The sequence below is a fragment of the Dromiciops gliroides genome, chromosome 3 (genome assembly GCF_019393635.1).
Source record: "Dromiciops gliroides isolate mDroGli1 chromosome 3, mDroGli1.pri, whole genome shotgun sequence".
In the NCBI taxonomy this organism is placed as follows: Eukaryota; Metazoa; Chordata; class Mammalia; order Microbiotheria; family Microbiotheriidae; genus Dromiciops; species Dromiciops gliroides.
Window position 1 is genome coordinate 537,190,979 of NC_057863.1, and position 12,374 is coordinate 537,203,352.

The 12,374-nt window shown below is 42.5% G+C and overlaps 1 protein-coding gene across 5 annotated transcripts in view; it reads left to right on the top strand.

The window, feature by feature from the left end:
• ZBTB16 (zinc finger and BTB domain containing 16) overlaps positions 1 to 12,374 on the top strand; it is a 254,394-nt gene that overhangs the window by 222,415 nt on the left and 19,605 nt on the right. For all 5 annotated transcript variants that reach the window (XM_043998959.1, XM_043998963.1, XM_043998960.1 and 2 more), the window contains exon 5: positions 6,921 to 7,091. In XM_043998959.1, the coding sequence (XP_043854894.1) occupies positions 6,921 to 7,091 (171 nt within the window). The remainder of the gene's footprint in view (positions 1 to 6,920; positions 7,092 to 12,374) is intronic.

Below are 12,374 nucleotides of genomic sequence, written 5' to 3' on the forward strand. Positions count from 1 at the left end.
GCTAATACAATTTTCTAGATAATTTTATTTCCATAGTCCCACATTTTAATGTGTTTCCAAAAAGCTAGCATTTATTTGCTTAATCTCCCAGAGTAATACGATATGCCCTGACTCATCACAGATGCGGAACAATCAGCTAGGCAGAAACTACAACAAATTGTTTAATAACTCAAGTCTATTCTCTTGATTTTTAACTTATATCCTCTGGTAGCTTTTCTCCACTCCACCCCCCCCCCCGCCCCATCCCTTGCGTCAGTATTTTAAAATGATTTTATTATTTTTTGTTGTCTCATGGGCAGGAGGGTGGGAAGAGTGAATGCAGACAATTGTCTCTTTCCCTCTTCCCTGACTGCTTTATCAAGCCTGTGAAACTATCCATTGGGTATGGGAGAGTCTTAGAGCCAGGTTAAAAGACGTGTGTGTGTGTGTGTGTGTGTGTGTGTGTGTAAAAGGATGGAAGTTGTATATGATTGTGATGGAATACTACAATGCTGTAAGAAATTATGAGCTCGATGATCTTAGAAGAGCATGGGGGGGCGGCTAGGTGGCACAGTGGATAAAAGCACCAGTCCTGGATTCAGGAGGACCTGAGTTCAAATCCAGCCTCAGACACTTGACACTTACTAGCTGTGTGACCCTGGGCAAGTCACTTAACCCCATTGCCCTGAAAAAAAAAAAGAAAGAAAAGCATGGAAAGACTTGTACGAAATAATGAAGAGTTAAATGAGCAGAACCAAGAGAATGTTGTATATAGTAACAGGGATATTGTTTTAACAACAACTTTGAGTGACTAAGTCATTCTGACTATTACCCAAATTAAATACTAAGGACCCATGAAGGAAGATGCTATCTGCATCCAGAGAAAGAACTAATAAATGGAAGTTTGTGTAGAATGGTTTTACTTATGTGTATGTATATGCACATATATTTTTGTCTAATGATAGCCATCTCTAGGGTGAGGGTGAGAGGAAGGAAGAGAAAAAAGGAAAAATAAAGATATTTACATAATAACTTTATTATATAGTCAAAAGGAATAGCAAGTTGTACATAATAGATTTTCAGTTTCATGTGCAATCATCTTTTTATGGAAAATGCCATGTTATGGAAATGCTTTTTTTATTCCATAAGTTAAAAATAAAATAAAAAATTTACAACCTGTAAATAAAAACAAAAAAAATAAACACACAACACACCTTACAGCTCAGCCTTTTTCACTCCCTCCCCCTCCATTTACAAATGGAAACCATAAAGCCCAGTGAGGTTCAGTGACTTGCCCAAAGTCATACGGATAGTAATTAGTAGAGCTGGAATTTAAATTCCAGTCTTCCAACTCAAATCCAGCACTGTTCCCATTATAGTACCCTCCCTCTGAACCAAGTAAGACAGAGAACAGGAAGCAAAAGATGTGATCAAAATGGGCAGAGAGGGAATCGGAGTGAAGAGTGTTATAGAACATGAAGAGGGACAGTGCATGTTTTGGGGTGTTGTGGGTTTTTTTTTTCCTGCAACCAATGAGCATTTGTAGATTTTGTAACCTATCTACAAAGCTGAGCTTTGGCTTAGGGTTCATTGGGATGGGGGTAAGTGGAGTCAGAAAAAATGGGCTTTTCAGACAAGCTGTTCATCCCCTACTAGAGGGGGGGCCCCAGAAGGGGTGAGTTGAAAGCCTTGGGCCAAGGGAACAGAGTTTTGTAGATGACAGAGGCTACTTGTTGCCTTATACATTGGGCCTGGCTTGCTACAGTGGATTCCTGGTGAAGAGTTGTAACTGAGACTTTGAGCCTCAGTTTCCTCCTCTGCAATATAAGAGAATTTGACTAGATGATCACTGGGTCCCTTCTAGCTATAGTATTCCTTTATTGTGACATAGCCAGCACAATCCGGAATCATTGATCTGTTCAGAAAACACATCTTGGAATGCATTGTATTTCAAGGCTGTAGGCACATGGACTTCTTTGGCATATGGGATCTTTAAAGATGCTCCTCTACCTTTATTACCCCAATTTAAACAATTAGTTTTCTGAGCTTCTGATTTTGATTTAGAGGTCTTTTTTAGGGAAATAGTGGTAATACCTTACCTATAGACTTAACTCTATACAACTAGGCAGCTTGAGGCCCCTGGTGGCTCAGTGGACAGAGCACTGGGGCTGGAGGCAGGAAGACCTGTGTTCAAATCCGACCTCTGATGGTTCTGCAACCCTATATGAGTCACTTAATCTCTAACACTTAAACTGTCTCAATTTCTTCAACTGTAGAATGGAGACAGTAATCACACCCATCTCACAGGGTTGTTGTGAGGGTCAGATGAAATAGTAATTCTGAAGTGCTTAGAATGGTGCTTGGTACATGCTTATTTCCTTCCCTTCTCCCATACTACTCCCGTTTCTTTGGAAGGAATTGTTGACGTTTTGTTACTGAAACTTGTTCATGGTGGGGGTGGTGGATGGAGTGGAAATCCAGGGAATTGGCACCTTAGCTTGCATCTTTCTCAGGAGACCAACCAATCAGTAAGCACTTATTAAGTGCCTACTGTGTGCCTGGGCACTGTTCTAGGTATGCAAAGACATAAGTGAAATGGTCTTTATCTTCAACAGGCATTTTGAGGGGAGAGGGGTACCTTTATCTTCACTCTGGATGAAATAAAACCAATGACCCAGACATGTTGCTGGAGTCAGAGGGCTTGAAAACCTCCAGTTGGGAATCACTTTGGTTGTTGGTGGTCATTTATTTTCAGTCTTGTCTGACTCCTCATGACCCCATTTGGAGTTTTCTTGAGCAAAGATACTTTAACAGTTTTGCCATTTTCTTCTCTAGCTCATTTTATAAATGAGGAAACTGAGACAAACAGGGTCAAATGATTTGCCCAGGTCACCCAGCTAGGAAGCATCTGAGGCCAGATTTGAACTCAGGAAGATGAGTCTTCTAGACTCCAGTCCTGACACTCTACCTACTGCACCACCTAACTGCCCTGGAAGTGTCTCTATAAACTCAAAGACCAGACTAAACTAAAGTCCATTAGTTGCTGGAGAAGAGAAGAAAATCTGTCACATGATGTGTGGCATCCAGAGCATGAGAAGGGGATAATGAGTCTTGCTGATGATGAGTGCCAGTGGGATTGGATCTGGCTTCTTTGCTGCTTCCCTTACTTATTGTCCCCTCTACTGATTGCAGGCAGGCTTTCCCCATTCTGTTGAACCTCTTCTCTTTGAGGTCCCCAGTGACAGCCTAATCACTCAACCTAGTGGCCTCTTTCTTTAGTTCTTTTTCTTGGTGTTCTCTTTGTAGCTCTTCACCTCCTTGACCACCCTTTCCTACTAGATGTGCTGCTTGCCTCTGGGTTCAGTCATACCATACTATGTTGGTTCTTCCCCTTCTTCTGACCCCTAAATATGAGTGTTCCCTGAGCCTCCATCCTTAGCTCGCTTCTCCCTCTCTCCATGTTTGCCTTTGGTAATCTTGTTCTCCCCTCAGCATCAGCTGTTATATCTAGACAACTGATCCAGATCCCCAACCCTGACTTCTCCTGGGCTCCACATCTCTGTCTCCTGAAGGCCATGTTCACCTTGATGTCAGACTACTGTCTCAGAACATCCCAAACTGAGTTACCCTCTTTTCCTCAAGACCTATTCCTTATGCTGATTTCATGAGTTCTGTAAAATAGTGACCATTCGCCCAATCTCCCCAAATTTTTGCGTTCTTTGACTCTGCTGTTCTTTACCCCTCTTATCCAATTAGGTGTCACATCCTATCAATTGCACCTCAACAGCTCCTCTTTCCTTTCTCCCTTCTTCTCTGTTCCCACGGCCACTGCCCCAGTATAGTCCCTGTATACCATCCATCTAGACCCCTGTAGGTGTCTAATAACAAGTATCCTGGTCTTTCCTTTGTGCCACCTCAAATATATCCTTCCTGACACTGCCAGAGTGATCTTTTTTCAGCATCAAGTCCATCCATTTCTGATCAAACATCCTTTTTTGTCTGTAGAGTAGAGTCTGGAGTTCCTTGCCAAACATTTAAGGCCCTCTACAGTCTGATTCTACTCTGCTATACCAACTTCCTCTTGCTTCATGGTGGTGGATGTGGACAGGTCTCACTGAATGTGCAAGCCTGTCTTGGCCTGTATTGGCAGAAATATCCACATCGATCAGATCATAGATCCATCAGTATTCTCCTCCATGAACTCAGTACTCCAGCCAAAATGGATACCTCTCTGCTCCACATATTAGTAATTAGAGGCTCTTATTTCCAGGCATTCGCTCACAGTGTTCTCTGTGCCTGGATTGTTTGTTCTTCCTCCCCTTCTTGACCCACCTCACTGTCTCATGTCTTTTATTTTATTTTATTTTATTTTATTTTATTTTATTTTTTGGGGGTGAGGCAGTTGGGTTTAAGTGACTTGCCCAGAGTCACACAACTAGTAAGTGTCAAGTGTCTGAGGCTGGATTTGAACTCAGGTCCTCCTGAATCCAGGGCTGGTGCTTTATCCACTGAGTCACCTAGCTGCCTCCTGCCTCATGTCTTTTAAAGCCCAACCCAAATGCTGCCTTCTCCATGAAGCCTTCTGTGATCAGTGGGTTAATTGCCATTCCCCATCTCAGATTTCATATAGTAGCATCACTGTCATCGTCATCACTACCACCATCATCATTGTAAGTTCTCTATGGTTACTATGCATCAGGCATTTTCAAAGTACTTTATAATTATCATCTCATTTGATCTTCAAAATAGCCTGGGAGACAGACGCTATTATTATCCCTGTGTTACAGATGAGGAAACTGAGGCAAGCAGAGGTTAAATGACTTCCTCAGGGTCACACAGATAGTTAAGTGTCTGAGGCCGAATTCGAACTCAGGGCTTTCTAACTTCTGGCCCAGTGCTCTATTCCTCTGTGCCACTAGCTGTCTCTGTTTTACAATTTAGTGTTATATTTATCATTTTATACTATGTATAATATCTATCTATATTTATATCTTATCCCCCTAGTAGATGTTGAATTCTGTGATAGCAAAGGCAATGTCTTGTCTACTCCAAGCACTTAACATTTTGCTCTGCACATAGTAAGCGATTAGTTAATGTTTCCACATGAATGGATGAATACCTCTGTTGTGGGAATCAGAAGGAAATAGAATTCAGATTCAATCAATCTGAATCCTTAATCCTTAATATTAATATTTACTAATGTCTGTTAGGTGCTGGAAAAATACAAGTACAAAGAATGAAATATTCCTACTCTCAGTGAGCTTATATTTTAATGAGGGAGACAGCAAATGCCCATATCGATACAGATCATAAATAAAAAGAAATATATATTTGATATATGTATGTATGTATACACACACATCTTTATACACCGCAAATACACATCCAGTAGTTAAATACAATATCGTTTGGGAAGGAAAATAACAGCAAAGTGAATGGGGATCTGGAAAGGCTTCATGGTTCTTAAAGAGAAGTACGAGATGAGGCAGAAGCAAGGCAGGAGTATGTTCTAGTCATATGGAATGGCCTAGATGGAGACAGTGGTTCTGGTTCCCAGCAGCATTTTCCTCTTTGCTTCTCTTTCAGCACCACAGGTTTTGGTTCTAAATTTGAGTACTTCTGGACTTGTGTCCCTCTTCTTTTTCCTGATGCACCTCCAGAAATTGTGAAGCTCTTGTTGTCCCTAGGATTCAAGAATGCCTGTAAAAGTACCGTGCTAGAAACTAGAGCCAGCAACTTAGCAGAGCCTCAGACAGTCACCATTCCTGTATCTTTGTTTGATGCTCTCTCCTTCCTTACTGTTCCTTTTCGAGCTCAATCAGTCCAGAATAAGACAGAAATTAAGAGAAGGGAGATATCTCCCATTTGATGGTGGTGGTAATGGTGTAAAAAGATGCTAGGCCTGGAACTTGGGAAACAGAGAAATATGAAAGATGGGGGGGCTCTAAATCTGATATTTTTCATCCTGTGGTTCAGTAAGTCCAGCAGCCAAGGAACCAGTGGGAGGCCACTCTCTTTTCAGATGTTCTCTGTAATTTGGCTTGAATAGACTACACTGGGCCTCAGTTCATTTTTTGATTAGTGGATAGTTGGAAAGCATAGAGCTGCCCAGAGCCTTTATAGGAGAGATGGTGCAGGTGGACAAATGGAAGCAAATGCACATAGGAAAGAATCCAGCCTATGATTGTAGGTGCACTGATTTATCAGTTATGATTCAGGAAGAGGGCCTGAGCCCTCTCAGACACCAGCCTAAACAGATTAGCGGCTGTAGCCACAAGAAGTCAGCCAAATGCCAGATGTTCCTAGAGAGAGTCTTAGAAACCATGGCTTTAATAAGCCATCATTCTACCTTTGCTCCAAGCCATAGCCACCGCCCCTAGGTATCCCTGATGAGCATACCTCACAAAAAAGCATCACGGACCTGGAGAAGGAATTAGTATTGAAAGAGCATAGGGTTTTTTGTTTGTTTGTTTGTTTTTTAAGATAGTAAGTACCAGGGTTACAAAAGGCAAAAACAGTACCTGACTTCAAGGACTTTATATTCTTCTGGGGAGGGAAGGGAGATTATTGTTGTGCAGTTTTTTCAATTGTGTCTAACTCTACATGACCCCATTTTGGTTTTTCTTTGGCAAAGATACTGGAGTGGTTTGCCATGTCCTTCTCCAGCTCATTTGATGAATAAGGAAACTGAGGCAAATGGGGTGAAGTGACTTCCTCAATGTCATATAGCTAGTAAGTGTCTGAGGTCAGATTTGAACTCAGGTCTCCCTGACTCCAGGTCCAGTGCTCTAGCCACTGCACCACCTAGCTGCCCCATGCCTTCCTTTCTGCCTCCATAAAATGAGGGAGAACATTGATATCTGCGTACCCCGTCGTTGGCAGGGTTTGGGGGCCATCCCCAGGTGGGACCGCTAACCTCCTGCTTTCCCTCTCTTGTGCAGGCACTGACATGGCTGTCTTCTGTCTATTGTGTGGGAAGCGCTTCCAGACTCAGAGTGCCCTCCAGCAGCACATGGAGGTCCACGCAGGTGTACGCAGCTACATCTGCAGTGAGTGCAACCGCACTTTCCCCAGCCACACGGCTCTCAAGCGCCACCTTCGCTCACATACAGGTAAGCTGGAGAGGGGTGGGGCTTGGGAATAGGCGCTCTCCTTGTCTGGAGGCCCATGGTTGATGATTCTACAGGGACCATTCAGTGTGGTAAGGCAGGCTGCTAGGGCAGCATAGTTTGTGCATGGAGTGCCTAAGGGAATCGAGGGTCAGGAAAACTGGGTTCTAGGACCAGATTTCTCATTGAGTTGTTTTATACTTTTGCCAATGTCACAAATGATTTTTTTTTCTGTGCAATGAGAGTTAAGTGACTTGCCCAGGGTCACACAGCTAGTGAATGTCAAGTGTCTGCAGCCAGATTTGAACTCAGGTCCTCCTGAATCCAGGGCTGCTGCTTTATCCACTGCGCCACCTAGCTGCCCCCACAAATGATTTTTTTAAAAAATGCTGTAGGACCACAGAGAGTTGGACCAAGACTTCTCCTAAGAGTGGAGAGAGAAGAGCACCATTCAAGTTCCCCAGCATCCCTAGTTTTGTGAAAGTCTTTGCAATAATAAGAGGCAGCCAGATGGCTCAGTACATAGAGTGCCGGGCCTGGAGTCAGGAAGACCTGACTTCAAATCTGTCCTGAGACACCTCCTGGCTGTGGGACCCTGGACAAGTCACTTAACTCTGCTTACCTCAGTTTCCAATGAGGGGAATACAGCACATGAAGGGGAGCTTAAAAAGAGAGTATGCATGAAGCAGCATGGTTTGGGAATGACTGGGGGAGCTCACAAGGGACAACAAAGAAAGAAGGGAAAGAATAGCCTAGTATCATAATCACCCCAAACCATAAGCATACAGCTAGATCTCTGGAGGGGCAGGAGAGGTTTGAAGGACAGCATCTGGGATTTAGGTGACACCGTGTTAAGGTGCTGGTGAGAAGAGGGAATGACATTGATAAGCATTGGAGAGGTGCCTTCTGAGTTTGATGCCTAGGTTATGTCAGGCTCTCATGACTCTTCTCCAGTATAGGTACCCCGGGGCACATCCCCTATAGCAGGGTCACTCAGCAATCTGGAAGGAGGGCAGATATTTTACAGGGAAGAGGGTAGGTTCTTAACTGAGCCTCATTGGTTTCTCAGAAGTGGGTGCCTCTGGAGCAGAGACAGCCTATTGCAAGAAAGGGCAGACCTATAAAAACCAGAAGTTTTTCTGGTCTACCATATCATGGTCACAGAATTAATCAGTGTCAGAAATGTGCTTCAAACCCAGTTCTTCCTGACTCCATCCTTGGCACTCTATCCACTGAGTCCATGTTGCCTCTCAATGGTAGTAGAAAATCACAAGGCCTATGGTACCATATCAGGTCTGGTGATAGGCTACTCTGCCTGGCCACTCAAAGCTAGATCATCATCAACCCAGTCTTGTGAAAGTGCTGATGGATCAATAGATCCAATCTTTTTGGGGGGTGGGGTCGGGGTGGGGAGTTGGGAGTTCTCTCTTTGTGGGGCCTGTTTTGAAAAGATGCTCTTTTCACGGTTACAGAAGTCACAGGGCCTCATTCATGCCTTGAAGGGCATGGTAATTCTTAAGGAACTAACTGATCTTTGAGTGGAAATTATACGACTAAATTTGCAGCATCTTTGTTTCCTTGCCATGCCCAGGACTTAATAAGAGGGTGCTTTCAAAAGTGGCATGGTTGAAAATTCTCATGGGATCATGGGTCTAGAGTTAGAAGGGATCTTAGAAGTCATCAAGTCCAACCCCGTCATTTTATAGATCAAGAAAGTGGAAGAGAAGTGACTTACCCAAGGTCACACATATAATACAGAGGAGGGATTTGAATTCAGGTCCCATGACTACAAATTTAGGGCTCTTTCTGCTCTGCCATACTGTTTCCTAATAAGAAAGGGAAAGAATGCCAAAGTGGGAGGAAGGAGCCATTTTATATAGTCTTTCTTGCTCTGTGATTTCCCTTTTTACTTCACCCTGGGCCTGCCGAGTCAGGGGAAGGCTCGTATATATTAAAATGAGGAGATGGAGTTTTTGCACCATCCTTACCCTGCTCTATTTCCCTGCCTTCTCTAGACAGTCTTGGTTCAATACACACATACTTGCATATCTCCTACCTCCTGAAGTTGGACCTTTGCAAGTATTCCTCTTTAATTGTTGGGATGAGAAGGGAGCAAGAAGTCTTGCTTTTTGAGAGAGAGAGAGAGAGGGGGGGGGGAGGGAGGGAGGGAGGGAGAAAGGGAGAGGGAGACAGGGAGAGGGAGAGAGTATACACGTGTACAATGTAAATATAATTCTATCAACAAAAGAAATGATAGTTCTCTTAAGTACCATGGTTTTGGGTGGGTGTGAGGGTGTACATTTAAACACTGAGGAATAGAAATTTCTTTGCTGTAAACACAGTCACGGGAGTATAGTAAATACAAGGAAGGGTAGGGGCTAGGACAGATGCACCCTTGAGACAGTGAAGTTTCAGGTAAATACCCTATAGGAAGGTTAGAGGAGATGGGGCAGCCTCAGATTAACCCAGGTTGGGGCCTTTATAGCCTGGGGAACCCTAATCAGTATTAGCCCATTTTCCTTTGTCCCTGTTTCATTTATTTGGTAAGGAGTTAATCTTTCTTTCTCATACTCAGCTATAGAAATACCGACATTAATATCCAGACCTTCTTTTTAAAATTTAGCTGCTGGGGCAGCTAGGTGGCGCAGTGGATAGAGCACTGGCCCTGGATTCAGGAGTACCTGAGTTCAAATCTGGCCTCAGACACTTAACACTTACTAGCTGTGTGAACCTGGGCAAGTCACTTAACCCCAATTGCCTTACTAAAAAAAAAAAAATTAGCTGCTGCTGTTGTTTGTCCTTCATTTTCAAGGAGGACCAATGGATTCAGCAATAAATGAGCATGTCTATCCTTTATATGGGCTCTTGTGTCTTTCTGGGTTTGAGGCTATACAGGTGTGCCTGTCACCCTCCCTGATTCAGTATATATTTGTCTATACATGTATCTCGATGTCTCAGTCACTGTTCTCTGTGTATGATAAAAATTGAGGTCTGCTGTTTTCCTGGGACTTTTCTTCAAGATGGCACAGAGAACTTTCCAAGATTTATTAAGCCAGATGACTAACTACTACACATATCTTGTGGTTCACATGGGCACAAAGGATCCTGCCAGAAGAAATCTAGAAATCGTTTTTACAATTTTAATATTTATTTTTGCCCTAATTGTAAGAATGATTTTTAACATTTGCATTTAAAAATTTTTGAGTTTCAGATTCTCTCCCTCTACCCCCCCATTGAGAAAGTAAGCAATTTGATATAGCTTATACATGTGCAATCATGCAAAGTATTTTTCCATGTTAGTCATGTTGTGAAATAAACACAGACAAAAACCACCCCCAAGAAAAATAAAGAAAAAGTATGCTTCGATCAGCATTCAGAATCCATCAGTTCTTTCTCTGAAGAGGGATAGCATTCTTTCATCATAGGTCCTTCAGAATTGTCTTGTATCATTGTATTGCTGAGAATAGCTAAGTCATTCACAGTTGATTAGAGAGCATTTTTAAAGATTACAAAGTCTCATGCAAGAAACTGAAGACTGTAGGGACATAGGTGGTGTTTTTATCACTGCTGCCCAGCAAAGGCAAGGGATTTAGAAGAGAAATGCAGATTTCGAAAGTAAACAGCTCTAGATAAAAGATGATTCTGAGAGGATTTTATTTTCTGGACCACGACTTAAAATAGAAGAGTAACAGGCTCCTGGTCAGAGATGGAATTTATCTGACATGACTACTTAGAGTCCTGCAAAGCTAATCAAAAGGACTTTAAACTGAAGAGGAAACTGCCTGTGTATAGTATAGCCACCAAGTTACATGCTAGTAGTTACACTGTGAAAAGAATATCATTTGAGATGTCAAAAGTTACACTGTAAGAAAAATGTTAATCTTTGAGAAGCCCAGAAAGTCATAGGAGACAAAAATCTAAGAAGGGAGCTAGCACTAAAAACCCATTAGCTCAGATATCTGTACATGAAGCCACAGAGTATGAGTAATAGAATGAATTGAAGATCCAAGGAGAAGGGAAAGAATTGGATCTCTGAGGTAATACTGATGTTTGGTTAGGATGGGACCCAAGAATGAAATCTGTTTCTTGAAAAACTATCCTTTATTCAAATGAAACAGAATAGGTGGGGTTTTTTTAATGGAATAACATTGTTAAGAAGAGATAGTCTCACAAAGAAATTCAGGAATTGTTGGGGGGAAGCATGGGGAAGATCAGTGGAGGCAGAAATAGAAATGAAAATGTTGTAGGTGTGTACTATAGACCACCTGGACAGAAAGAGGAAATAATGAGTTTAGGAAATAGATCATTTCCTTGCCATAGAGGTGTGGCTGACTTCAGTGATTTCAGTTACTTGGGAATAGTGTCTGTGTCTCTCTCCCCCTTTCTTTTTCCTTCTCTCTCTTCTCTTCTCCTCTTTCCCCCCTTTCCCTCTCCCCCATCCCTCTCCTCCCCTCCCTATCTCTCCCTCTTCCTCTCTTTCCCCTTCCTGTCTCTCCTTTCCTCTCTCTTCCCCCCCCACTGTCTCTCACTTACACACACACACACACACACACACACAGCAATTAATAATTTCTTGACTTCCTTGATGAGAATTCTTAAAAAAAAAAAAATACAGTACCTAACAGGAACATTTTGTTCTGTATCTTATTTTCACCTAGGAGGAACTTGTTGCTGAAGTGAAAATAATGAGAAATTACTAGGGAAATGACCACTTCTTCTGTGATAGAGATAGGAAAGCTTATAGCCTGACATGTGCCCTAAATTTGGGAAAGCAAAGTTTCAAAGGATTTAGAGAAAGAGTTGGGATGATCCTGTGGTCTACAGGATGACACTGTGGTAGTTCCTAAAATCCGCATGGAAACACAGCCCAGATGGAAGAGTAGGCTCTCTGGAACAAAATATTTGTCAAGACACAACAGTAACAGTTCTTACGGAGAGGAAAAGGGGGGAGTTGCCTACAGAGACCAATTTGAATACAAAGGGAGCCTGTCGGCCAACTTAGATTTTTAACAGTTTCCTAGAGGAGCTGGAAGTTATGACAGGTAACAGAAGATAAATACAAAAGAATTGTATATTATTTTTTTGGTTTTGTTTTGTTTTTGTGGGGCAATTGGGGTTAAGTGACTTGCCCAGGGTCACACAGCTAGTGTCAAGTATCTGAGGCCGGATTTGAAGTCAGGTCCTCCTGAATCCAGGGCCGGTGCTTTATCTACTGTGCCACCTAGCTGCCCCCAGCATTGTACATTCTTGTAAGAATAGTATGGGATTGCTAAAGCCAAGAATGAA